This window comes from Pteronotus mesoamericanus, unplaced genomic scaffold, assembly GCF_021234165.1.
Source record: "Pteronotus mesoamericanus isolate MK-2021 breed Mesoamerican mustached bat unplaced genomic scaffold, CSHL_Meso_final contig_68, whole genome shotgun sequence".
In the NCBI taxonomy this organism is placed as follows: Eukaryota; Metazoa; Chordata; class Mammalia; order Chiroptera; family Mormoopidae; genus Pteronotus; species Pteronotus mesoamericanus.
Window position 1 is genome coordinate 7,389,582 of NW_026555234.1, and position 27,519 is coordinate 7,417,100.

The 27,519-nt window shown below is 41.7% G+C and overlaps 1 protein-coding gene across 6 annotated transcripts in view; it reads left to right on the plus strand.

Annotated features, from left to right (window-relative positions):
- Positions 1-4,139: 4,139 nt before the first annotated feature.
- Positions 4,140-27,519, plus strand: part of CPEB2 (cytoplasmic polyadenylation element binding protein 2) — a 59,200-nt gene continuing 35,820 nt past the window's right edge. For 2 of the 6 annotated variants that reach the window (XM_054581944.1, XM_054581945.1), the window contains exons 1-4: positions 4,140-5,771; positions 8,474-8,755; positions 9,531-9,620; positions 16,008-16,098. In XM_054581944.1, coding sequence (XP_054437919.1) covers positions 4,140-5,771; positions 8,474-8,755; positions 9,531-9,620; positions 16,008-16,098 — 2,095 coding nt within the window. Of the gene's footprint in view, positions 5,772-8,473; positions 8,765-9,530; positions 9,621-16,007; positions 16,099-27,519 lie in introns of all 6 variants that reach the window. The other 4 variants (XM_054581946.1, XM_054581948.1, XM_054581947.1 and 1 more) reach the window with 2 other exon arrangements.

Sequence of the window (27,519 nt, forward strand, 5' to 3'; positions counted from 1 at the left end):
CTTATAATCTAGTCAAGTTGACTAGCACTGAAGAAAAAAAAGCAAGAAGCAATGAAACAATTACGGCAGCCTACCCAAGTGCCCAATGAGTGTCGTGGAAGGAATGACTGGAGAGGTCTAGGGCTTCTGCCTTAGGCAGCAGTACTGGAACCGGACTGTCCAATCCCCCATGCACTACAAAGAGTGACAGTACCCTGAAGACATTTAATCATGTTTAAGGGCTATCGTTTATTATCAGGAGAAGACTCTAGATCTTTTCCTCTGTCAATGAGTTAGTCCATCCTGGACGGTCTGGACCAGGTTGCTTGTGGTGAGAAGTTCTTGGACTCTGGATGTAATTTAAAAGTAGACCAAGCAGCATGCAAGGATGGCTTGGATATGCTGTAAGAAAAATAGAAGTCAAGGATGACCCCAAGGTATTTGGCCTGAGCAACTAGCACAATGGGGTGAAATGGGGCTTGCGGTGGGGGTGTTCAATTTTAGACATGTGAAATCTGGGATGAAATTGGGATATCTGCGAAGACATGCCCTAAGCAGGCGGGGGAGGACCTGGCATTCCAGTGGAGAGGCAGGCCTTAGGCCTTAGCTGGGAGCATGAGGCGTGGACAGTGCCTTCACGAGCAGGAGGGAAGATGAGGCACACAGGGACAGAGTGACTAAAAAAGGGGGCGGTGAGGACTGTGGGGGCTATCCTGTAGCTGCTTCTTTCTCTCCATTTAACAGAAAGCCAGGTCAGTAGCTGAGAATGAGGAGAGGAGAGAAGTCTTTAAGATGAAGTAGAAGGTATGAAATACTCTCCTAGTACACTGTTCTTCAGTGTCGGCCTGTGACCTAATCATGGGTCTCAAAATCAGCTTAGTGATTTGAGATCAATTTAGTAATTTATAAAAGTAAATAGAATTAAAAAATAGACTTTGTTGCATGAATTAAAAAGAATTGCTTAATAAAAGTTTTATTTCAGTTGCATGTTTGTGTACTTGCATGAGTGGGTTTGTGTGTTTGTGTCTTAGCTGGGTTATAGCAAAAACATTTTTAAAAACACTGGCCCATTGCCCTAGCCAGTGGGGCCCAGTTGGTTGGGCATCATCCCGCAAATAGCAGGGACACGGGTTCAATTCCTGTCAGGGTACATGCCTAGGTTTTGGGTTTGGTCCATGGTTGGGGTGTATACGAGACGCAACCAATTAATGTTTCTGTCTCACATCAATGATGTTTCCCTCCCTCTCTCTTCCTGCTCCCTCCCTACTCCTCTCTCTAAAATCAATAAGCATGTTCACCGAGGATTTTTAAAAAAAAAAACACTGTCCCAGGACAGTGGGAAGAAATGAACAAGGGACTGTCACCTAAAGGCAGGGACCAAGTTCAGGGTCATCTAGTTCACATTTTCCTATGAGAATGATTATAATATAGACTCATAAGATCTTGACATTACACGGGTTAGAGGACCACAAGCCCTCCCCACCAGCCCCACCCCCCCGGCTCCTACTTTCCCACCACAGGAAAGATTTTGGCTGAATATTGTCAATGATGGGATGCTTACCAGACCAAAGGCTGTAGATTTCAGAATGTAGTTTTCCTCTTATTAAAAACATGGGGCCTTCATGCGCACACTCCGAGAAGCGAAAGCAGTGAGTGGAGGGTCTGGCATTTGGACTCTGGGAGTTAGTGTACTTGCTGTGAAGTTTGACCTTATTATGTAATAGCAAACATGATGGCTTCCTTCAATTTGAAGAGCTCTAAATCTTCTAAAACAAAACCAGTATCAGGACACCAAGAAATCTTTTTCTTCTTCAAACTGTAGTCCAGTATGGCACCAGTTAGCTTTTAAATGCATACTCTCTGCAATCTTACTGGGTGATTGAGCTAAGGTTTATGCCTATACTCCCTATTTCAAGATTTACTGTTGGATTTGCAGTCGATTCCAATCAAATATAGCCTTACTTAGGAAAAAAAGAATGTGTTCATTTTTAAGACTTTACATGTCTTGACTGCTGAAAGTTTTTTCCTCTAAAATACATTAATGAATAATAGTTAAGAATGTGTCACTAGGTGCTGTAGAAATGGCCATTTATAGTTTTAATTCTTATGAGCTCAGTTTATTTTCTAGGCAATATAATTTAGAATAATAAAAGTACTTCTCCAGTTCTATATTTTGCCTGTTAAAAATGGTTTTGAGATTATTAACTTGAAATAATTTTCTATGTACCTAATTTCTAAATCATTTATGAGTTTTTAAAGTATTTTCCTTGTTGTAAAAGGCAATATCATATATATACATTATACATAAAACTTATTTTCCCCTTGCAATGTTGTTCTCTTTCTACTGTATTTATTCTGATTTATTTAAATTTGAAGCACTGGAGTAACAAAAGTGGAAATGAAATTTAACTAAGAGAATGAGGACTCATAAAAATGTACTCCCTGCCTACATCAGTGAGTGTATGCTAATTTATGACACTATTTTATCTTAGCCCAGTTTTAAGCAAAATCAAGTACAGTGTGAATCCATTTTCTATTTCTTTGGGAGTGCTCTATATTCTAGGATTCATTCAGTAGTTTCACTTATCTAAGTGCCCAGAAAACATTACAATTGCAAAACAGAAACAAAAAATATCGATATTTTTTATGTAGTATGAATCACTTTGCTATTTTTTATCTCGACCCTCATATAATTGTTTTTCTGTACGTAAAGTTTTTCTTTACCAAAGGAAATATACAAGGTTAGTTCTTCTACTGCTTCCAACAAGAGCCCTGCCGTGGAAAGCTCGGTCCCCCTTCCATTTTGCAAGCCTCAACAAGTCTGCTGCTGAGTCAGAACCTCCTTTTTCCCCTGGTGTGAGAAATCTTTCTCCCTCGAATTCATAAAGCTTCGGAAATGTTAGAGCCTCCCTAGGGGTAAGGGGTGGGGATGGCCGCCTGAACGCGGTGGGGAGGAGTCCCCCACACAGCAGCCCTGATGACAGCACATTAAGCGCTTTTATGAAATAGAAAGACTTGGAGCTGGCCCAGGGTTGCCATGGGAGCTCATTATATGCATATATGTGTGTAAAAAACCACAGGGAACCGTGTTAGGGTCCAGGAGTGAAAATGTTTGCTGTACGGCGGAGGCTTCACGTTGACCCTTACAGAAAACACCTTCGCCTGGCTGCAGGAAGGTCGGTGACGGCACGCGCTCTCGGCGACAGGCTAAAAACGGAAACCAGCCAGAGAAAGCGCTTTCTAGGGCAACCAGCAGGGCTCCAAGTCGGAGCCGTGGTGGGGCCAAGGGTGGAGGCGAACCGCCCGGCCCTCTGCAGGGCAGGCAGGACCCGCACGAGCGAGTTGGCCATAGGACCCCGGTGCTGAGCCAGCTGGGCCAGAGAGGTCGGGTCCCTGCTCCGCCTGGACGGGGGACCGCTCACGGTCACTCTCCCCGCCTCAGTTTCTCCCGTGGGCCAGCCCCATCCGGGGAAGACCCTATCCCAGGGAAGCCCCTGTCTGCGCGGCCAGGCCTCACATGACCAAGGATGGGGAGTAGGTGACACGGAGGAGGCGCGGCCGCGAGCGCGACCGGGCAGGAGCGGCAGGGGGCGCGTTCGACCAGCAGCAGGAGGGGCCGTTGCCCCGAAATCGGCGGCGCTTGCCGTGCCTGCTCGCCCTCATTCGCGCGCGCGTCCGGCGCTCAGACTCCCCTGGGCTGCCCGCCGCCCCAACCGGCCGTTCGGAAGGGACGTAAGGCGACACACCGCTCGCTCCCGCGCCCCCAGCCCTCCCAGGAACAGAGCGCGCCCCCGGCCGAGCCTGCATATTAATAAGGGGCGGGGCGGGGGCGGGGCAGCGGGGGCGCGGCGGCCTCGCGCCCGCGCGTGCCGGGACGCACCGCGGGGGGCGGCGCGATTGTGAGGTGGCGCTGACGCACGTTCCGGGATTCTTAAGCGGCGAGGGCGGCGGTAGCGGCGGCGCCCGAGCCGGTCTCGGGAGGCGGCGGTGGCCGCCTCGAGGGGTGGCGGGGCCGAAGTTGGTGCCCCAGCCTCAGTCACGGTGTCCCTCTCTCACTGACTCCCCCTCCTTCCACCAGGGCCGCGCCGCCCCAGATCTGGCGGCTTCTTAGGCGGGTAGAGGACGGGGCGCGCCTCCTCCCGTTGCCGCCGGCCTGATAAATGAAGGACTTAGGGTTTGGGGTGCTGCAGACCGCCCCGCTTCGAAGCAGTAGCCCCGGGTCCTTATTCGGCGGCGGAGCGTACCGCCCTTACGCCGCGGCCGCCGCCCCGCTACCCTCCGCCACGCCCTTCGGCCCGCTCTCGCCGCCGCCGTTGCCTGTCACCGGGTTCTCGGAGGCCGCCTCCCCCTCCCCTGTCCCCCTTGGCTGCGGCGGCGCGGGCCGCTCGGCCGCCGCCGCTTCCTCTTCCTCCCCGCTCCTGGCGCATCAGCAGACCATGCAGGATGAGCTGCTGCCGGGGCTGACACAGCGGCCGGCGGCCGCGGAGAAACTCCCCAACCACCGCCCCGGCGGCGGCACGAACGCGGGTGTGACCCACCTCCTCCCCTCTCAGGACTTCAAACCGAGTCTGCACCACCCCTCCTCCGCCTCCGCCTCCTCCTGCTGTGGCTGCCGCACCTCCTCCCCGCAGGACTTCAGTAAGCGGCAGCAGCAGCAGCTGAGCAGCCAGAAGAGGAAAGAGTTCAGCCCTCCCCGCCTTCCCCACCCTCCGGACTCGCAGCCGCCGCCGCTCCACTGCCCGGGCCGGTTCAGCACGCCGCCGCCGCCGCCGCCGCCCGGCCCGTCGCTCCAGCCGGCGCCGCTCGCCCCGTGCCAGCAGCAGCGGCAGCAGTTTAGCCTCCCGCACACGAAGCGCCTCCCGCCGCCGCAGGACCTCGCCCCGCGGCAGCGTCCGGCCGACCTGCCCCCGCTCCCGCAGCTCCAGCCTTCGCCGCCCGCAGCCCCGCGGCGCCGCCACGGAGGCGCGGGCAGCCCTCGCCAGACCCCGGCCGCGGGCGAGGGCAGCGCTCCCGAGCCCCCCGATGCGGGCTTGGCCCCCTCGACGCCGCCGGTGAACCCCGCGCCGGACTCCATGGAGTCGCCCAACCACCCTCTGCTCAACAGCCCCAGCAACCTCCTGCCCGGCGGGGCGCTCGGAGCGGGCGCCTTCAGCAGCCTGCAGAGCCCGGACCTGCCGCACCCGGGCGGCGGCGGCGGGGGCGGGGGACCTCCCGGAGGCGGCGGGGGAGGCGGCTCCGCGTCGCCGCCGCCGCTGCCCGGTTTCGGCACCCCCTGGTCCGTGCAGACCGCGTCGCCGCCGCCCCAGCCCCAACCCCCGCCGCCGCCGCCGCCCCAGCAGCAGCCTCCGCCGCCTCCCCAGCAGCCGCCGCAGCAGCAGCCGCCGCAGCCCGGCTCGTCGGCCGCCACCCCGGGTGGCAGCAGCGGAGGTTCGCTCAGCGCCATGCCGCCGCCCAGCCCCGATTCGGAGAACGGCTTCTACCCCGGGCTGCCGTCGTCCATGAATCCGGCCTTCTTCCCGAGCTTCTCGCCCGTGTCCCCGCACGGCTGCGCGGGGCTCAGCGTGCCGGCCGGCGGCGGCGGCGGCGGCGGCGGCGGGTTCGGCGGCCCCTTCTCGGCGCCCGCCGGGCCCCCGCCGCCGCCCGCCATGAGTTTACCTCAGCAGCAGCCCGCCCCGCCCGCGGCGCCGCCGCAGCCGCCGAGCCGGAGGTCGCCCGTCAGCCCGCAGCTCCAGCAGCAGCACCAGGCGGCCGCCGCGTTCCTGCAGCAGAGGAACTCCTACAACCACCACCAGGTGCGGCGGGCTGCGCGGGGCCGGGAGGGCGCGTGCGGGGGTCACGGAGACCTGGCGCGGCCCCTGGGGGCCCGGGAGGGCTTACTCGCCCGAGTGACAGGGGGACTGCGAGGGCGGAAAGGGTGACAGGACTTGGGACGCCAGTCCCCGGCGGGGCGGGCGGGCGGCGCCACCGCGTGTTGGGCGGCTCCGGAGGCGGGTTCGAGCTCGGAGCCGCGGCCGGCGCCCCCTCGAATGCCCGGAGCGCCGGTGGGGCCGGCGGCGGGCGGGCGGGCGCGTGGTCTCTCGTGTCCCTCACAGAGGGCCACGCCCGCGATTTCAGCCCCGCCGACCCCCACCCACCCCCCGCCCCCGCCTGGAGCCGCGGTCCGGGGGAGAGTCGCGCGGGGTCGGGCGGGGGACGCGGGACCGGCGGGCTCGGGCAGCGGCCTCGGAGGAGCGGCCGTGGGAAGCGAACTTGGGGAGGGAGATGGTTCCCGGAGACGGCGCGAGTCGTCCAGTGAGAGGATCCGCGGAAAGGCGTTTTGTCTCGAGTGGGTTTCATTCTTAATTGGCCGGAGAGGGGCGTCGCGGCGTAGACTGGCGGGCCGGGAGCGGCGTCGGGCGCGGAGCGGCCGGGCTGCGCTGCCGCCGCCGCCGGCCCGCGGGGCCGCGCCCTCCGGGCTGTCAGACGCCCGGAGAGAGGCGCGGGCAGCTCGGCTCCCCCGGGCTGCACTGAGACGCGCCCGGGCGGCCTCCGTTCCCGGGCTGTTCACTTTGGGGCCGCGCTTGGCGGGCGGTCTGGGGTGCGAGCGTAGCGCAGCCCGGGGGAGGCCTGAGGACACGTTCCGGGGGCCCCCGCCCCCCGCGGGACGGGCGTCGCGGTGGGAGCGGGCCCCCCGGCTCGGCGGGTCAGCGCCGCCGGCGTCTTTCGTCCTGTTTGACCCCGTCGGCGCGTTGGAGAGCGACGGTCCGCGTCAGGCCGTCCTCGGGATGGAGGTTGCGAGGGGCGCGGAGCCGGACTTCACCCGGTGCTCGCTCGGTCCTAACTTTTCCCACCGACCTGCTGACGTTCCCAGAGGTTAACCTTTCCAAAGGGTGAATAACTAAGTTAACCGAAGTGAGAGTTCACAGTTTATTTCAATCTGTCAGAGTAACAGTTACCAGTTTTTGTTGAATCTCTGGTTTCTCCCCGACGAAGGAGAAGGTGGCCTACGAGGATCGCAAATGGGGGATTTGGAAATGACACTCCACTTGTCCACGATTTGCATAATCGTGAGCGACTCTCCTGTGCGTGGCAGGGTCTTCGGTTTTTTCGCTGGAAACTTGCCACGGCCGTGACGGGTGATTTTCAGCTCCTAAAGACAGGCTCTACCGTGATCCCTCGTGAGCAGGGAGCTCTTGTGTCGGAAGACCGGGCCGGGGAGCGCGAGGTCACGCCGCTGTCACCGGGTTGGGGTCGCGGGGAACCGGGCGCGCCGTGTCCTGAGCTCGCAGGGCCCTCGGGCAGCGGTTTCTCCTCGGTCCCCGCTGAGCTGTGCCTTTGGCCTGCGTGGAGGGCGAGCCTGCAGGGTACAGAGTTGTCTAAGCATTTGAAAAATTTTTACATAGGCGCTATCTATCAGGGTTGGGGTGTTGTGGGGGTTTTTTGTTTGTTAGTTTGTTTGTTTGGGCCTTGTAAGAAGCAGGTTTATTTTAAGGGTGCTGTATTTATTGACTTAGAGTAACTGCGTGGTCCATGCGTGTTTGAGCTACATGTTAGCATAGAATTATTCAAGTGTAAGCTTATCGATAATAGAATTTCTAGCAATTAATGCATTTAAAAAACCCACAGCTATAGGCGGCTTTCGGTGGGTTTTCCATCCTTTGATTACATAACTTTTTTGCCACAGGTTCTGGTTTTGAATAGGATTTACTTTTGAAAATGAATGAAGTTAATGGAGACTTGTATTATTAAGATCTTTACTAGAATAATCAAAGCATACAGTTGTTTATATATCTCAGTGGATCCACCTATGGGTAACATTAGATAATTGCCTAACAGTTCATGGATAGTTAAGTGAAAGAAACAAAAACTCTTTACAAGAAACTACACTAAAACTGGGATAAGAGCTTAAGAGTTCAGTAAACAGTGCTGAAAAGGACATATTTCCTATATTGTCCCTATTCCCAAAAGGCCTTTTTAAATTTGTACAACAGAATAATACCAAACCTTATTATTCACTTTCAAACTGATACAACTTATTTTGAAAACCAAAAGTCTAAGTATTTCATCCATATGGTTGGTATATTTTGACTTTAAAAAAGACTATGTTTTTAGTTGTGCACCTAAGATCATAATGTAGGGTGTATCTTTAAGGACCTTCAAAGTTAATTTCAACTTAAGTGTACTTTTTTTTATGTTTATCATGTATATGAATCTCTCTGTAGGGAAAAGAAGTAAACTGCATGCTTATGTTTTAGTAATTGTCATGAAATACATGCTCGATTCATAATAATTTACAATGAACAAGAAGATGAAAACTTGCCTCATATTAAATGAATGTTTTAATATAGCAAGATCTCAAGCTTACTACTCTTTGTAAACTAGTTTAGGATGTATTCTTGTATATTCTCTATTTTGGTATTTAAAGATCCTGTAAATTCTTAGCTCAGGTCTAAAATTTGATTTCAATTATAAACTCTTTAAATGCCTGTGATTTAAATAGATATGTTTTTCCCAGCCTCTTCTGAAACAATCTCCTTGGAGCAACCATCAAAGCAGTGGCTGGGGCACTGGAAGTATGTCCTGGGGAGCGATGCACGGCCGAGACCATCGCAGAACTGGAAACATGGGAATTCCAGGAACTATGAGTCAGATATCTCCACTGAAAAAACCGTTTTCTGGTAATGTCATAGCACCACCGAAATTTACTCGCTCTACTCCATCACTGACGCCGAAATCTTGGATTGAAGATAATGTGTTCAGAACAGACAACAATAGTAATACTCTCTTGCCCTTACAGGTAAGAATGGTATGTAAATGGCCTTATTTCTAATGTTAATCTTTCAAAATTGGAAATTGGGGGGGGCGGTGGTAGTAGCAGTAGTATGGTAAAATTAACAGATTAAAAAAGAGAAAGTTTTAGTTTTTAAGCGTATATGATTTTATTATCAAAGGTTAGAATACCTATATGAAGAAAATTGACACTATAAAAATTCTTTAAGCATACTGTAGAAAATAAGCTTCACAAAATGTAGAAGAATCTGTTATATTTATTAAATACATGTTAAGCTTTTAATTGGCAGCTCCTTAAGAATGCCTTAATTTTTTAATCTTTAATGGGCCACCAAAATGAGTGTCTCCTACAATATGTTCGTAATATTGCATAGATTCAACTAATACCTGATCAGCTGTATATGTATTAGAATAGACGTAGTACAGCTGTGATTATGGCAAAATAATATTAGGGCTTTTACATCAAATTAAAATTTGTCTTCGCTGGCTCAATGACTTTTTTCCCAGATGTGGCCTAATAGTTACGATGATTGACATTTTTTCAGGCCTTTTAGTATTTTGTTGATATGGCAGGTTAATGAAACTCCCTTATAGCTATTTCAAATGAGACTCTTTTTCCCCTCTCTAAAATCTTTAGAAGACAGAATAAAAATAGAAAGAACTTTGTTCTTTGTTTTCTTCCTTTTTTTTTTTTTTTTTTTTTTTTTTTGGTTTGTTTGTTTGTGGATGGGTTTGGGGAAGAGAACTGCTTATTTCTGATGAAAACTTCTATGCTATTGAAGGTGAGATCTAGTTTGCAGTTGCCAGCTTGGGGCTCAGATTCACTCCAAGATAGTTGGTGCACTGCAGCCGGAACATCCAGAATAGACCAGGTAGGCTGCACAGTGTATATTTTTCAGGATTTTGGCTAGGAGTTTAGTACTTATATTTTGCAGAGGATTTCTTATTTACTTTCCGATTATACCTATTTAAGCTTATGTCAGAAAATGTGAAAGCAATTTATTTTTATAGGGTCAGTTGACATAAACCATTTAATATAAAACGCTTCATTTTTATATTGAAAAGTAATTTATAATCATTTTATATTTCCAAAGCATAATAAATTGGTTTTTGGGAAAAGGAATTATATACCCAAGAGCACCTGGCTTTAAACATCAGTGGAATGGAACAGATTTTTATCTCCTTCCAGAATTATTTGCAATTAGATACAAATCGTGTGTTTACTTAACCTCCAACTTTACATTTCATCAATGTGTTTCAGAATCTTTTAGTATATTTTTTTTCATGAAATCTGCTTTGGTCTTGAGATAGGTTTCTTAAAAAGCCCTGTCTTACTTGAGCTGTTTCAGCTGGATAAAAAAGTTTATAATACAGTATTTTTTCTAAATTTTGTTACTGTTCTTATATACTGTCATCTTTCCAATAAACATTTTCTTAGGGAAAAACCCTGAGTCAGAAAGCAGGGACTCAGTCTTAATTAAATTACTCTCAAGCGCTTTTTGGTACAAAATGCAAAAACCCAGTCCTTACATATGAGGGTTCTTTTTTCCAGAACCCAAGTTTGAGCACAGAGTTGACCTTATGGGAGTTCATTGGATGGAGCTATGTTATCCTTAGCTAAGGCTTTTCCTTAGTTAATTTATCAACATGAGATGACTTTACAAGAATTGTATAAATAGATTAATAATACCTTTGTAAATAGTGTTCTAATCTGCAGGGTTAGCAGTAACTTCAGTAATCAACCATTAGCACGTGTTTTAGGCAAGTTTAGGCAAGTCCTACCTATTTACCAAAGTAGTCCTGCCAGGATCTCCACTTAGAAATAAATACTTATCTCATGTAATTTGTAATTTATTGTTAATGTACGTTAGCTATCCATCTATTTCTGGCCTCTTTTTCACCCTGGTTCTGTTAAGCCACATTAGTGTCATTTTTGTGGTAGCATTTTAATGTCACTCAGATTGAATATATAAATGCCTAGGAAATGGTATGCTGGAAGTGAAAAATTATAATAATTATTTTGAAGGCGGCAAGTGATGTATTTTTAAAGAAGAGACAAACACTTAAGAGAAGAGATACGTTATCTCCACAGAAGAAAAAGGACAAATTAGCTGCCATATAAAGGGTCTATGGGTTTGGGGGGGGGGGGCTTATGTTGAGAAATTAGGTTATTGAGATGGTGTCAGTTGGTGAAATGCTAGAGAGTAGAAGAGATAAAGAAAGGGAGTTAGCAAACTGGGCTCTGCAGAGGTGCCCCTGGGGTGGCCCCAGGGTGAGGGCCTCTGACCCTCCCACTTACACTTCAATCAAGGCTGCTCTGCTTTACCTATTTTTTAATCTAGGGTTCTAGGCAAATTCATTTTGTTGATTAAAGTTTTGTTTCGTTTGGTTTGTAAATTGCTGAGATACTGGCATTCCCTGTGGACTCTTGAGCAAGAGGTGTGATGTGATAAGTTGAAGACAGTGATGAAAAAAATAAGATAGTGACAGTGAACAAAACTATAAGGAAAGGTGGTTTGAAACCTGAATCGCCTTCTGCTTCCTCTCACAATTTTTATGACATTGTATGACACAGTTTACGGGCCTTCATCTGTTTGGTTCATAGTTTCATCATACAAGGAGTGCCTTGAACTTGGTCACGTGAGGACTTTTTAGCTCTTACACTTTCTCTGATCTCCTTTGGCCATGTTTTTTCTTCCCTCCTTTCTGCTCCCTTCCCCCTACTACCCACCCCTATCCCTTATTTTTAGAATCCCAGCCATCTTCTTGGTTTATTAGAGGGAAGGAATGGGTATTGATCCCAAGTAGTGGGGGTGTATGACCTGTGTCACCTGGTCTTGAAAACAATGTTGTTGTCTCCTTTCAGTACCCTAAGGGTACTGAAACAAAATTTGTTCTGTGTTTCTCCATAAAAGGTTGAGGTATTTGAAATTGAGGTTCTTAAAAATACAACAGGAACTACAAACTGCAACTGGTATCTTAACACGTTGTGTAGTTCCTCACTATTTGACAAAGTTAAAATTATAGAAAATACTTAAGCACATGAATATCTGGAGAGATTATTTTCATCTCTAATTGTTTTGTATCATATATAACATTTTAATACTAAAATTTTAGTTAGGAAATACATTATTTTAAAACATTTAAGTTTTAATTTCCTTTAGTCTCAAATTGATTAGGCCTAAAAATACTAAATTCTAGAACTGAAATCTTAATTTTTATAGTTGACTGCTTCAGGCCTTACCTATAGTTGAGTTCAGTAAATGGGAGAGAAATAGTTTTATAGATTGGTTTTTATTTCAGATGTATGTAAATTTTGGGGGGTTGGCATATTCTTATAAATAATCTTTTTTATGTAAAAGGCTCAAATTCAAAACTTTTTAAAAACTATAAATTTTATGCCTATTTCTAACTTTAAAATGAGTATTAGCTATCTCTCAATATTTTTAAGGCTAAGAATTACTTTTATGTAAAACTCTTACCCTTCCTAGTTACCCTTGTAAGAAATCACATTCAAAAATGCAAATTTTGAATTACCTTAAAATTGAATTTCCTACCCTGACTGGTGTGACTCAGTGGGTTGGGGATCATGTCAAAAACCAGAAGGTGACCAGTTTGATTCCCAGTCCAAGCACATGCCTCAGTTGGGAGCCAGGCTCTTGATTAGGGGGCGTGCAAGAAGCAACCGATCCAGGCTTCTCTCCTCCTCTCCCTTCTTCCCCTCTCTCTAAAATAAATAAAATATTTTTAAAAATAAAATAAAATTGAATTTCTCCTTATGTTTCCTACCCGGTGTTCCGTCCTTTAATTGTGCTTGATGTATTCTTACACCGATATTTTCTGCTTGCCTGTCCATTTTCTTTAACTCTTCTGAGTACTAGAATACTTTTGGCCATTTGGACCCTTTAAAAAAAAAAATTCAGAATCATTGTTACAGCAGTTTGTTGAGGATCAAAATAATAAAGGAAGTTTAAGAAATGAATGTTTATTATGTATGTGGTCGTGTTTAATTACCCTTGAGATATATGAGGGGAAACACTGTTCTTTACAATTGAAAAGGTGAAAGTCCAGTGGGATAGAGGGGGGGTATCCGCCCTGGAACAACTGGGGAATGTAAGAATATGAGTTTGAGTGCTGGTTGTGTAGTAAGGCAGAGCGGCAGAGCATACGCTGCTAACTCAGAGCAGTGCGAAAGCCGTGCGTGATAATCACTCTGAAAACTGAGGGAAATACTAACACAACTTTGCTTTTTTATTTTAAAACTGGAGAACTAAACACAAAAATACTGTACTGTAAAAGCTCATCTTTCTACTTAGACATAAGAATACATGCTCAAGCATCTGTTATATCTTCAAGTATAAGGATGTAGGGTTTTTCTATCGTCTATCTTCTTTTTCTTAGGGAGACTACTTCATTGTCAAGAGGGAAAGGTTCTACTTGACCACTTCCTTCTTTTAAATAGAACAGGGTTTTGGATATATCAAAGCAAAAATATGACATCCCATTAAAAAGTTCCCTTTTAATTAAATTGGAATTTCTTTTGTACTAAGCGTAATATCATTGACTTTCTTAGTTATTCTTCAGTGTGTATAATCTTTTCTTGGGCCATCCTTTTTAAGATTAGGATTACTTTGTGTTTTTGGCATTCTTCAATTTTTTAGGACTTCATTGTCACTTCTATAGGTCTTTGTGGCAAATGTCTGGTTTACCAAAAAAAGCAATAAAATATTAGAATATAAGATATTACAGTTTTTCAACTAATGCATTCTACTTTTTGACCGTTCATTGTTGTGGGATTATATAATCTGTTTCTCAAAGCCCATTTAGTTGATTATTTGCCAGTTAGTTTTTATATTTAAATAGATTGGAGTAAACTTCTTCATAGAGATTCTTATGTGAAATGTCTTGGCCATTTTCAAATAGTCATGTAAGTGTAAGTTACATTGCTATGATTTCCCATTTATGCTAATCATTATTGGTGTGTTCATGGTTACTTTAAAATGGTTTCAGGATTCCAATTTAGTTTTTAAACAAGTGGCAGTTTGTGTGAACACAAATTTTTCTAATAATTGTATTTCAGAAGGATGCATGAATGTTTGTTTTATAATCACATTTGTTTCTTTTTTAATTTTTTTTAGAAGTCATTATCTTGATTCCCCACATTTTATTCAATGAAATTATCTGTATTTTTGAACATGGAACTGTAGGTCTTATTAAATCCAAACAGCAATTTTGGGATGTCATGAGCTCTTTGCCTGCTCAAGGCTATTTTGTGTTTGGTGCTTTAAAAGTCATGTGGGATGCAGCTGATGAGTAACAAAGTAAAACTAAGCTAATCGTTTTTAAATAGCTTTGCTATTTTCTTTACTAAAGTGGGACTTTGTTTCATCAGTAGGACTGATGAAAGATTTGTGTGGGAAGGAAAATAAGAGATCTTACAAGTAGGCCTCTCCTTTCAGTTGGATGTAGGCATTAAAGCTGGAGTTATTAATACTATTGTACATATAACATTTTTGTAATATAACAATTGTCAGAGTTGATTGGGTTATAGTGGTCACAGATACAACCTGTTGAATCAGGCTTTGTAGCTGGGTCCCAGCAGTCTGTGTTTAACAAGCCCTCAGATGATTCTGAAGCTGCTCACACTTGGGAACCTCCGGTATAGCTCAGTGCTCCTCTGGACCTCCCTCGCCAACCAAGGTCTCCATTCTAGTGAACTGTGCTACTGATGGGTGGTGTTTTGCCTGAGGAGTCCAAGTTAAAATGAGGAGTTAAACTATAGCTAATCGGTGGTAAAGTTGGAATAAGAGCCTCTAGTCTAGTATTTTTTACATCATTCAGTGTTACTTTTCACAGTTAAATTCCTTGGCAGCAACTTATTTGATATGCAATACTGATTCCAGTCCCCTAGATTTAAAAAACTCGCATCCCCAATTTAAACATCAAAATAGAGTAAATAGATCAATGTATTCTCAGGAAAGCTTATGTTTTTCTTCAGCTTTCTAAAAGACTGGTTCTGAATCTTCTCTGGATTGTAGACCCCTTTGGAAAACTGATGAAAAACCCATGAACTTTTCATCAGAAAAAAAAATCACGTGCACATACAGAATGTTGTATATAACCTCAGATTTCATGATCCTTCTTGAAGCTCATGGACTCTGGCTAAGAAGTGCCAAATTCTGATTTCCATGGAGGCTTCTTTTCCACTTTCATGATTTTTTTTCCATGTTAATCAGTTTTTGAGAGTTAAAAATGGCCTGCCTCCCCCACATACTCACGCACTTGCACAAGCCTGCACACACATATACATGAATGGGTGGGGGTTAGTAATGACATATTTTGGTAAAAACCTCCCCGGTGATTTGGAAGGCAGGGGCCAGAGCTTGCTGTGGTGGTGCCCCATATGGATTTGTTCAAGTGCGTTGATTGTATGTTGATCAGAATACTGTATAAAATTCACGGACGTTAAAGCATCTGCTAGGCAAGCTGAGGGATTTAACATTCAGCAAACAGTCTTCTAATAACACAGAAGACTTTGTTTTGAGAATTGATGAAGAAGGAAGCTTCATGAAATGAGACTGCTTTGCTCCCCCACCGACTTTTTTTGCAAAGGCGGCAGATGGGAGGAAGGTCAGAAATCCAGAGACAAATATGTGAGGACTTTAGAGAGCAAGACTTGAATATAAATATTTTAAGTGTTAGTCTTTGTTTTGATACTGGTATTTCATGCTTTTTATTTTTTACTGTATAATATGTTTATGCATTCATTATTGTGAAATTCTGACTAAGTCAAATAACATACAATGTTTATAGATGTTTAAGGCATGGTGCAATTGAATTAAGTCCTTTCCCCAAAAATATTATTTTCAAGTGCCAGTCTTCCTAGGTATATGAAAAAAGTTTAGAAGTTAAATAACAACTAAAAATGCTTTCCACATGTATCATATTTCAGAAATCTTTATAAGCTGAGAATGATAGCAATAGAGATTGTTTTACTGTATTGCATTAATACTGTCAGTGAAATAAGATTGCTTTTGATGTGTGATCTTGGAAATAAATTTATTAAATATATTGTTCTTCACTATGAGAGATATTATAGTTTACAAGATCCTTAGTTATTGGCATTGTCTTAGGATGCAAACTGTTTAGTAATATTAATCAGATGTTCTATTTTATGTTAGAAAATTTAGTGTATTTATCATCACTTTTTGAAAAAAATTGCATAGATTATATTGAGTCTTTTTTTCCTTCTCTTTTAGGATCGAAGTAGAATGTATGACAGTTTGAATATGCACTCTTTGGAAAATTCCCTTATTGATATAATGAGAGCAGAGCATGATCCTCTTAAGGGTAGGTGACTTTAAAAAATATCCTTATCATCCACCAATTTGCTTATCTTACCGTTTTTATATGAAAGAAGCTCAGAGCTTAAGTAGCACCTGTGCCACCTATAAAATTCTGTTGTAACTTTTAATGAGAATCTTTGTCTTGGTGAAATGTCATACTTTTTCCTTTGTAGCCTATTTCGATTTATGCTGATTTATACAGGGAGAAATGTAAACCCATCTCTCTGGGCTTGTTTTTTAAGAAAGAATAACTTTTGAGAGATACTCTGCAGTTCACCAGAGGATAAAGAATGGATCTAAAAGTATAGAGTATTGTCACTTTTCTGAAATTCTACCAAATACAGAATTTCTTAAAGTTTCTTAAGAGTACTTTCATTCACAATTTGCAGTGATTTCAACCTAGAATTGTCCTAGGTTAACCTCCTTTCTTATTTTTCTTCTGCTTCATATCATAAGAATTTTGAAAGGTGATATTTTGTAGTAGCTCCTCTGAAGCAGAAAACAGCTCCTCAAAAGTTGGGGCAAATTAGGAAAAACAATGTCCCCACTGATCTTACAGCCTTATTGTAAACTGTATCTGAAGAAATTTTATTAACATTCTTTTTTTCATTTCTTTTTAGTAATAATTTAGATTTCTTTTTACATATATCTTATTAACCTTTTGTATTAATATTGAAAATGTAGCAAACTGTGAGTTGAGTGACAAGAAATATTGGTTATCTGTTGCTGCACAATAAAGTGTCCCAAAACTTAGCAGCTTAAAACAACGATAGCATTTATTACCTCATGCAGTTGTTGTGAGTCACAAATTCAGCAGGAGCTTAACTGGTTGGTTTGGCTCAAGGAATGAAAACCATGAGTTACTTTGTAATCTCTCCACATTTTTAATTCTTTCAAGCCAAGTAATAATTCTCTTTCACACTTTAACCTAAAAACTCTAGAACTTCAATGTTGGCAGCAAGGGAGTGGCTCAGGGCTGATTGGGCAGTACTGATCAGATATGTAAACATTTTTGTTTTGTGTCTGGATTTTGCTTGTAAAGGAGTTTCTCGTTTTTCTAATTTATCTGCAAGGAGCTTGAGAAGCTGAAGGAATCATTAGTGATTATTGACAACATGTGGCAGTGGTAATTCTCCTCATACACTAATGAAGGCAGTTATCGTACTTTGTTCGGTGTGGATATTTTTTTCTTCTAACCAGAATATGGGCTGGTTTTTAAAAGGGTTTGTATAGTATTGGGGTCCTGTTGTTTTTCACTATGATGTTGACAGTTCCAGTAGCATTTGTCTTGGATCAACTTTTTAAGAATAGAATCCTGTAGCTTCTGATTATGAAGAATTTCTATTTCCTTGACTGTCCAGAAAGAAAACTCTTGGACATCTTAATACAAAATAAAGCCAGCATTAACTATTACCAATGAATAATGAAAAGTTTACCATTGTTGTTCCTCCCAGTCTGTTTTAAAAAGGCCTGTTGAAGATGTTCAGAGAAAACATTCTCTGTTGCACTATTAATTACCTTAGTCTTTCTTTTTCTGTAGCCTGTTATAATAAAAGTGGAGGGAAACCTACATTTCAAAGGAAGACTTTGAAAAGAAAATGGAAGCAGTACAAGGCTAAGAGGCATTTAAAAAAATAAATCAAGCAAATTCAAAATTCTTTTATTAGAAAAATTATCCTAGGCCATGAGAAGGGAAGAGAACATGCTCACCACCATCTTTAGCAATCACAGTGACGAATCTGTTTCTAATTGGAGCATTTTATGTTCCACATTTATTATGACAGGGAATAAAAAGAAAATAAAGCATTTGAGAAATCTTCTGTACATAGAATAAAGGGGTAAGACGAGTACTTCTGCAGATTGCTGTCATATACCCATTTCATTTTATCTTGATATCTAAGTGCTGCCACTTGAAGTTTTGTCTTGCTTTTCTCACTAGCACAGACTTTAGCTTCCGGTATCATGTTGTATGTTTTCCTGCCCACACTCTGATCATTGTAAGTGTGTGTGTGTGGGGGGGGGGAAGTTGGGAGCAGCTGGACCTTAGTAAAATTTGCTAAAGCACAGTTGTGACAAATGGAAGAAACCAGTTTCTAGCTTTTGTTTTCCCTTCTTCCCATTCCTGGTTTTTAGGACAGCGCTTTACCTCTACCCTATCTCTTCTATCCTATCTGTTAATCCCATTCAGAAAATTCTGTCTTCTGTTTGATACAAGGAAATTCCTCTTTCCAAAAGATAGGATGAATCTTATTTTATCCTTTTACGTGTTTTCAAATTACCAGACAGCTACTTGGTCTTCCTTTGGGGATGTAGTAAAAAAAGGAGAAGGGAGTGGTAGGGAAAAAATTTTTTAATGAATTACTTGTTTCTCATTATATTGATGGTGAAAGTTCCTTGAAAAAACATCTTTGTGAGCTTGAGTGATGAGAGCTATTACTTATTTATTTATTGCTGCATAACAAATTATCCCTAAATTTAGCAGGTTAAAACAAGAATAAACATTAATCTCACACAACTTCTGTGGGTTAGAAGTCAGGAACAGTTTAGCTGGTTGGTTCTGGCTGAGGATCTCAAGGTGCCGGCTGAGGCTGCAGTCTTCCGAAGGGTTGACTAGGGCTGGAGGACCCTTTCCAGGATGACTCACTCATGTGGCTGTTGGCAAGAGAGCTCAGTTAATCACCGTGTGGACTTACGAGAGGACCGCTGGAGTGTCCGCGTAGTGCAGTTGTTTGTTCCCCCAGAGAGAATGGTAAAGCTCAAGGGGAATGCCCCAGTGTGTCTGTGGCCTAGCGTTAGAACACTCACACCATCCTGCTAGCTACATATGTCAGCGCTGCTCAACTGGGAAAGGCTCTGCTGCTCAGGAGATGAGAATCCTAGGCAGCGGGGCTCAGCAGAGGCCATCGTGGAGGCTGGCTCCCACAGGGCTGGAAGGCAGGAGCTGTCTGTTGTATTCAGTTCTACTTTTCTGAAGGAAAAGACAGAAACTGTTCAAGGTAAGAGTCAGCGTCAGCAGAAAGAATAGCAATCAAGCAGATCTCTGGAATCCAAAGAACGTCAATGGCAGATTACTGGCCTGGCTGAAAACTGATTGTACTAACAGAAGGACCCTCCCATCCCCACTTAAGCCTGAAATACATTGCTACGGCTTGTCTCCATTCTCCCCTCTCCAGTGTTTGCTACAGGTCAATAGGGAACCTCCATCACTTAGTGTTCAGGTTGTTATGGTTTAGCGTATCAGCTGGGGAGGGTCATGTGTTGTTGGGGCTCTATGGATGTGAAGCAATGGCAGCCAAAGTGCATTCCACTTTGCATGCCTACTTTATTCCACTGGGTGTGCCTACTTTTGGGCCAGGTAGTGCCCAAGACTCTGGCTGCATACAGTGTGTGGGAACCGGACATGGTCTCTGTTCTCTGGGAACGCATAGCCTATTGTGGAAAGAGTCTATAGTTACGTGTATAGTATACTAATATAATGTAATATAATGTAATATATAGGTATCACATATAAACATATTAATGTAATGCATAGATATAATACATGCATATAACTACAGTGTCAGAAATACTATAGAGGGAGGATTATAAGGTGCTTAGGGAGCTAATAAGTGGGGAGAAGGAGGTACCTAATTTAGCTGTGGAGTAAAGAAAGCTGAGACCTGAAACCTTACGCAGCACAAGGATGAAAAAATTTGGGGGGGAAAGTGTTAACAAAGAGTTTCTCACTTGAGGAACTGAAAGCAGACGGGTCCTGGCAGAGCTCCCTCAGGGGAGCCTGATGCTGGCTGGGTGGAACGCTGCCCAGCCTGCGCTGGGGAGCGCGTGCTGTCCTTTGCTCTGGATCGTGAACACGAGCACACTGCTTTATGCTTTCCTCAGTATGAGTGGCACTGACCGATATTTTATTTTTTTATTCAGGGGTTTCTCGCCATTAAATCCCATTTCCTTATGACTGTTTTGATTGTTGGCAAATATTCTCCTTTTCAAAGAAACAAATGGTTAAAATACATCATGCTTTGCCAAGCGCAGTTTTGTGATTTTGCCATGTTGTCTTTTCATACCTATATGAAATAATCTGAGATCTTTTTATGTATGTGTGGGTCAATTCATTCTACTTTAAACAAAAGAACAAGACAGTGATTATTGTTAAGCTCTTTTCTCTTCCTGCCTCAGCAATTTCCAAAAAGGTCTTACTGTGTAAGCATTTATACCAAAAATTGCTTACCCCTTGCCCAAAGTATAAGGGCAAACAAAAAATTTTAATTTCAGCTCATAGAAGTTAACATGAATATTGTAGGAAGAAATGCAGTTTATGTAACAGTTATTGGGAGGATCTGTCTCAGCGAGTCACAATGCCATTACCATTGTCCCGGAACAATTACAGGGAATTCAGGAAAAGGATTTAGAGCCTGATTTTTATGCCAACAAATGTTCAGAAGTGGATGCCTTTAAAACATTTTTCATTGATTATGTGTCTTTATATACCTAGCTTCATTTTTATTATTTTGCTTCTAAACTCCTATTTTCTAAGGCTTCTGAAGTCAGAATTTCTGTATTGTTTTGTTTTTTAACAAAAATAACCTCTGCGAAAGTAAGGAATTACTTCTGTAAGGTGCTAAGTTGTTGTGGTAGTGGCAAACAGTCTTGCCTCTTCCTTTCCATTTTTCTTTTTCCTCTAATTCTCCTCGCCTGAACTTAATGTAAAACTGAAGTGCCTGTATGAATTTCTGAAAATCTCTGGTGCAAGCACTTATATTTTAGGCCTCACACTTTGTAGCAGGACAGAGGTTCTCACACTTGGAGAGCATGCCTATCATGCAGGTCTCAGGGCCCCTTCCTAGAGGTCGTGCATTGCCTGCTGTTGGAGGAACTCTGGTCTAGGAGAACAGAATCAAAGAGATCCATGAAAAAATGTAAAAATGATAGAACAGTTGTTAAAATGCAACCAAGTGCAGAATAAAGCTCGTGCCAGTGATGGGCGTATCAAGCGGTTACAGCACCCCTCTCACTCACTCTGCCTCACTCTCTCGGACAGAAGGAGCCTGCACTTCTCAGAGCTAATTGTACTTTTTAGTCACTTATGTTCCCTAGGGCCAATACTTTCACAAGCGCCCCGAAAAAGTATGGATGAAAATAGTGTATATTAGAATATCTACAAAAAAAAATTAAGGAGGAATTGCTGTGTGCGCCTTCAGTTTTTATAGAAAATCATTTATTAAAAACAATGAGTAGAATTTATATATTCTTTTCCCTTTAGTTCATTGAGTTTTTTCCCCTTTTTTCCTGTACACTGTTGGCCTTTAATAAGAAGGAAAAAAATCATTATTAACTTTGGAATAAATTATATGGATGTAGAAGCCATATACACTTTATTAACTGTATTCTAACTTTAAGAAGTGATCACTGTTGTTATATACCTGTTACCTTAATATGTGACTGTCTGACCTACCAGACTTTAATTCATATTAAGAAAAGTACAGTTTATAAGAGTTTAACATCTGTCACCAGTGAGAATATCTGTAGATTGAAAAGGAAATTATGAAAATGTGGTTGGAAAAGTTGTTCTGGAAAACATTTAAAATATGTTATCATGTCTAGTGACTTTTAAGTTTTACTTTATTTTTAGATAATTGTTTTAATTAACAATGACACTAAATTTGAGAACATAATTATTTCTTCTAAGCTTTGTTGAATATTTAACTAGACAATTTGAGTTACAATGGACTGCAGTTAAAAAAAAAAAAACAACTGAAACACATCAGGCAGAAATCACAGCAGATTTTCTTCACTCATATTTATTTATTTAAAACTTACATGTGTTTATTAAAAGCCTATTATTTGCCACAAAGCATCTTTCTTAGGACTTTAAATATGGGCTTATAACGTGTTCATTTTTTTTTTTTTTTACGTATGTCTCCATTTACCACCCTCCTCCTTTGCCTACCTCCATCCAGTCCCCAACCCCCAGCTTATAACTTATTTTTAAATTGAAGATAAAGCAATAAAACTAATATTTTTATATAGAGGTTGAAGTGATAAAGGCGAGTGCATAGGATAATTAAGCCTATGAATTTTAGCTGCTTATAGTTTTTGAAGAGTATATGAAAATCTAAAGATTTTTTCCTCTAGAATATAGGACTTTTTTTTAAATAATGTTTGTTTTAGGATTTTATTTATTTATTTTTAGAGAGAGGGGAAGGGAGGGAGAAAGAGAGGGAGAGAACAATGTGTGGTTGCCTCTAGCACACCCCTCACGGGACGTGGCCCTCAACCCAGGCGTGTGCCCTGACTGGGAATCGAACCGGCAACCCTTTGATTCACAGGCCCAACACTCAATCCACTGAGCCACACCAGCCAGGGCAAAAAAAAGTTTGTTTTCTTATTACAAAAAGTAGTATGTATTCATTAAATTATATTTTTAAAAAGTAGAAAAAAGTTTTAAAATTATTAATAATTCCAGAGTTCCACAAAGTAAAATAACCATATTTGAAATTTTGGCAAATAATTTTTCTAATCTTTTTTTTAAGTATATAAGATTAAGTTATTGGTAATACTCAAATTTTCACCTTTCCTCCAACCTCGTTAACTTAAAAAAATAAGTTTAACAAAATATATGTACATAGATTAAAAAGTCAAATAGTACTATATGGCCTATATAACAAAAGAAGTCTTTTCACTCGTTCTCTACTTCTGTTTCCCGTTCATTAGAGGGAGCCACTTTCAACTTGTATTTCCTACATTTTAGGTATTATTTGTTAACTGTCTATTTTGACTTAGCTATCCCCTAACACTTTCTCTGATTTGTCCTCTCAAATTGATTATAGGACCATTTTTGTTTAAATTAGGCAGTAGGTTACTATGATAATGCAAAAACCTCAATAATATTCATAAATGAACCATATATTCTTTATACTATAACAGTAATTTTCAACCGGTGTGCTGCAAAAAATTTTTAAAACATGCAACACCTGACTATTTAGTTAGGGACATTGACCTTTTTTCCATTAGATTGTCAAATAAAATAATGACAGTGGCCAACACAACAATAGACATCCATTGTGAATGAATTGAAATTATGCCTATTATTTTTCTGTCAGATTGTCAAAAAATATGTTTTTTTGGTGTACTGCAGAATATAGGAGTTAATTTATGTGTGCCATGAAATGAGAAAGGTTGAAAATCACTGCTATAACATATATTTTTAATATATCTTTTTCCTAGCATTAATTATGGTCTCTTGTTAAGTATTTGTCATTAAATCATCCCAAAATTTATTAATAGAACTCTAAAGATTCCCTCTATACATGTAAAACCTTTAAGTAATTATCTAGATTGATTTTTTTTGCTGCCATCAAAGGCATACTATTTGTAACCCTACTTAACTATCATTTTGGGACTTCCCTAATCCTAGGAATTCCTTTTTCTTATGGGATCCATGTCCTGATTCCATATTCTTTCTTAGTGGTTTAGGTCTTTGTTTTACTGGACATGATTTACTGTACTTTCCTCAGGTGAGACATAAATTTTGACCCTATATCAATGAAAACATGTTTACCAAAGATGATAGGTTGGTATGGAATTACGTATTAGTAATTTATAATACTGAAAGCATTGCTTCATGATATCCAGGGTTAATATAATACCATCTGAAACCTATTTACTTCTATGATTGATGCTTATTTTGTGTTTCTGAATTTTTGCTTTTCTTTCTAGAAGCTCTTAGGATGTTTTGATGCCTGTGGTTTTGAAATTTTATATACATGAAATACATGGGTCTTTCAGTGTGCATATGGGGAAGGGGAGGATTCAGCCTGCCTTTCTGCCTTTCTTCCATTTCTATGTTTTATTTCCTCCGCTGCACATTCAGTGGTCCCTTTTCATTCAGATGTTAATTTCCTTCAGTTCTTAGACATTTTGGTATTTCTGTGATAACTTCTTTCCTTCTCTTTTTTATATTACCTCTTTCCGGAATTTCCATTCTTCAAATACTAAGCCTCCTGTTCTCAACATCAGCTTTTCTATTTTCTGGTTTCTGTTGCTTGATCTTCAATTGTTTCACTTTTGAAGAGAATTCCTCCTGTCTTATTTTTCAACCTTTCTATCCATTTTTTTAGTTGTTGTTAAAATTTTTTCTCTGAAGAACTTTTAAGATTTTCTTTTAAAAAATTCTCAGGACTTTTCCTGTTATTCTTCTTTGATCTTATTTCACTGGAGTGTCTATCTTTAAACATTATATTATAGTATTTGAAGATTATTTTTCTAATTTCTTATAGTGTTTATGCTTCTAAGTTCCTCTTTTCTTTGTGTTTGTTTTTGTTTTCTGCTCATGCTGGAGGCTTTCATTAAATATCTTATGGTCTTTTGCTATCCATTTTTAAAGAAAAGACAGAAAGGTAATTGGAAGCTCACTGTATATAGCTGGGGCTTACTGGTGAACATTGCTGTGAGCCAGTCAGATGGAACTCTCACATGTCTGCATCTCCTGGTCTTTTCTTTTGGTTTGGGAAATGGACCTGGATGTGTGTTTCGCATTCTGTCTCTGAGCTGCAGGCCTGGCTGCTAGCATTGTTAGAAGGACCAAGGAAGAGGCTGTGTGTCTCTCTGATTCATGTACAAACTAACTAGCAGTCATTAGCCCTCCTGTTTTCACTTCCACCCCACATCTACAGTCAGTGACAACCAGAGCCTCTTATCTCTGAACCTTTGCAGGTATCTGCTGCAGTAAGTAGCTTGTTTCTTGGTAGCCCTCCCCTTGCACACACCTGTTTAGGTTTCATTGTTTTCAGTGATTTCTGGTCTACAAAGTCAGTTGCCACTCAACTGTACATGTTCACAGCCTCCAAAAAATGTGTTGACATGTTTCTTCTGTGGTCTTATTCAATTTTCTCTGTCCTGATGGGCTTATGCCTCCTTAACAATCTTGTGCTGTCATTTTAGGAGTTTCAAAAAGCAACAGTGAGGGACACATATACTTTAATCCTCCACTTTCAGTTAGAAGTTTCTCTTTTATAACCCCTAGTCTACTTATTTCCTTAGGGAAGCCTCCCTAAAACTCTTGGTCAATAGTAGATTATTTTGTTTAAAGAATGTTAAAGAGTCATACAGTCCTTTTTAATCAGAGCACCTTTCTTATTTGGGGGTTGGGTTCAGTAGTTTGGGTTTTTGTTCAATGTTATATGCATCTTTCACAGGGTATTATGTCATGGGACCTATGGCAACGTCTGCTTTGGCTTTGCCTTGGTCAACGTCTGTCAAAGTGTCAAGCAAATAGAAGGCGCTTAATAAATTAGTGGTCGAATGATTAAACGTTTTCCAAAATTAGTCATATTTTTCAATAGTATTTATTTAGAACTCTTAATAATTATTTATATGCATGTAAAATAGTTTGTATAACCATTCCCCTACAGTTGGACATTCAGACGTTTCAAATTTTTAAATAAAATTTAGTGAGCTTTTTTGTCTTTGTCTTTATAAAGTAGGAGTTAATATGATTGTTTTTGAAGCTCTAGGCATATATTGCCAACTTATTTTTGTTTTATGCCAGTTTATACTGCCAATGGCAAATTTGGTTGCCTATTTGCTATTAATGTGATTTTCATTTAAAACCCCTTTACAGTATAAAGTTTTGCAACCAGTATTTCAACTTTATTTTAATATTAATTGCATGTCTTAATTAGTACCATTTTTGTTGTAATACATTATCTTACTAGATGATTAATGACTTCAGTTTAGTCTTTTGTTATTGCCTTTCTTTTGTTATTGTATTTTATATGAAACAAACTTCTGATATTCTATGCTCCTTGATGTTTCTTAGTATTTTTCTACTATAGATTAGATAAAAGTTTTGAAAGTTGTAAATAAGTATTAGGTGAAAAAAATATGATGGGATCCTGACTTAAGAGTGAATAATTAGATTAATTTTCCTGGAAACCAAAGTAGACTGATGGCTTTTATTAGACAGAGGTAAGGAATGACTCTGTTGCTCTCTTGTGATATCTGGTACTTTGGATCTAAGGGTCTTTTCTGCGTTTGTATGATCTTGTTCTCAGGCTTTTATGAGGCATGCATTGAGGTTTGGGAGTGAGGTCAGGAATGACTGTCCTGCCCCTTGGATCGGAGCAGAGATTGGAGTTTTCAAGGTTGGTAATGACCACATTCTGAGTGGATTTTACCAGACTTTCTATGAACCAGTTTTTTTTTTTTTTTATTTCTAATTGAATTTGAAAATAAGGTGAAATGTAGCCTGTGGAAAAAATATTAGAAAAGTCTACTAAACCAGTGGAAGAAATGCATTATTTAAAGCATGTAAGAAAGAAGTAGAAGCAGTAGGTCTTTTCATTTAAGACTGTTTATATTTGTGTGTGATATATATATAACACGCACTGTATGTAACATATCTATTGAGCACTTGTGTGTGTGTGTGTGTGTGTGTGTGTGTGTGTGTATGCCAGCCACCGTTCTGAGGACTGTACATGTATGAATTAATTTATTTAATTCTCACAACTAAGAGGTAGGTATTTACTCTTAATTTACAGTTAGGTGCATCTTATTAATAATAATTGCCCAGTTTCAGTGCTCGTAAGCGGTAAAACTTAGTAGCTATTGAGTTTGAAGTTTTAACCACTGTACCATACTACCTATCTTATTAATTGGTCTAATGTTAATTCTAATCCAAGCTCTTTATGAATCTGACTGGCACTTTGACACAGCAGTATGGTAGTTACCACAGGGAAGGGAGGCGGGGAGTATTAAAGAGCGAAGGAGGTCAAATATATGGTGCCACCGGATGATTTGACTTCGGGTGGTGGGTACGCAATGCAATATATAGATGATGGGCCATAGAACTGTGCACTTGAAACCTGTATAATCATATTAACCAATGTCACCCCAATACATGTATTTTTAAAAGGAGTCAGAAGAACGTGTGGTGTTGTTCTCTACCATTTTCTCATCACTAATGAGGAATGAGTTGGCATCATAAACTATGAATATCGCGGCTTTAGAGATAATTTTTCATCAGTATTCACAAAGGAAAGGAAATAGTTATACGGAAGGAGAAAATTTATCTTGGCAAAGAAGAAAGAGCAGAATTTGTCTTTCTCCCTCTTCTCCCCATACTAAAGGGGTTTAGAATGAACTGATAACTCGTTCTGTAATATTTTCGTTTACTTAGAGAATGTCCTTCCTGTGCCATATGTAGAACAGACCTAGGTGCTATGCTTTTGATTGAACTCATGGTTCACACAATGAAGTGAGATATTTCATTCATCTATTAAATTGGCAGGTTCTTAAGTGAAAGTAGTTTTAATACGATACCGAGTAAAATATAACTGTAAAAGCCAACTTGTAAAGATGTGTTAACAGTTTCACTGAAGTACAGATTTTCCTGTTTGGAGATCTATATTTTAGAATATAAATACAAATA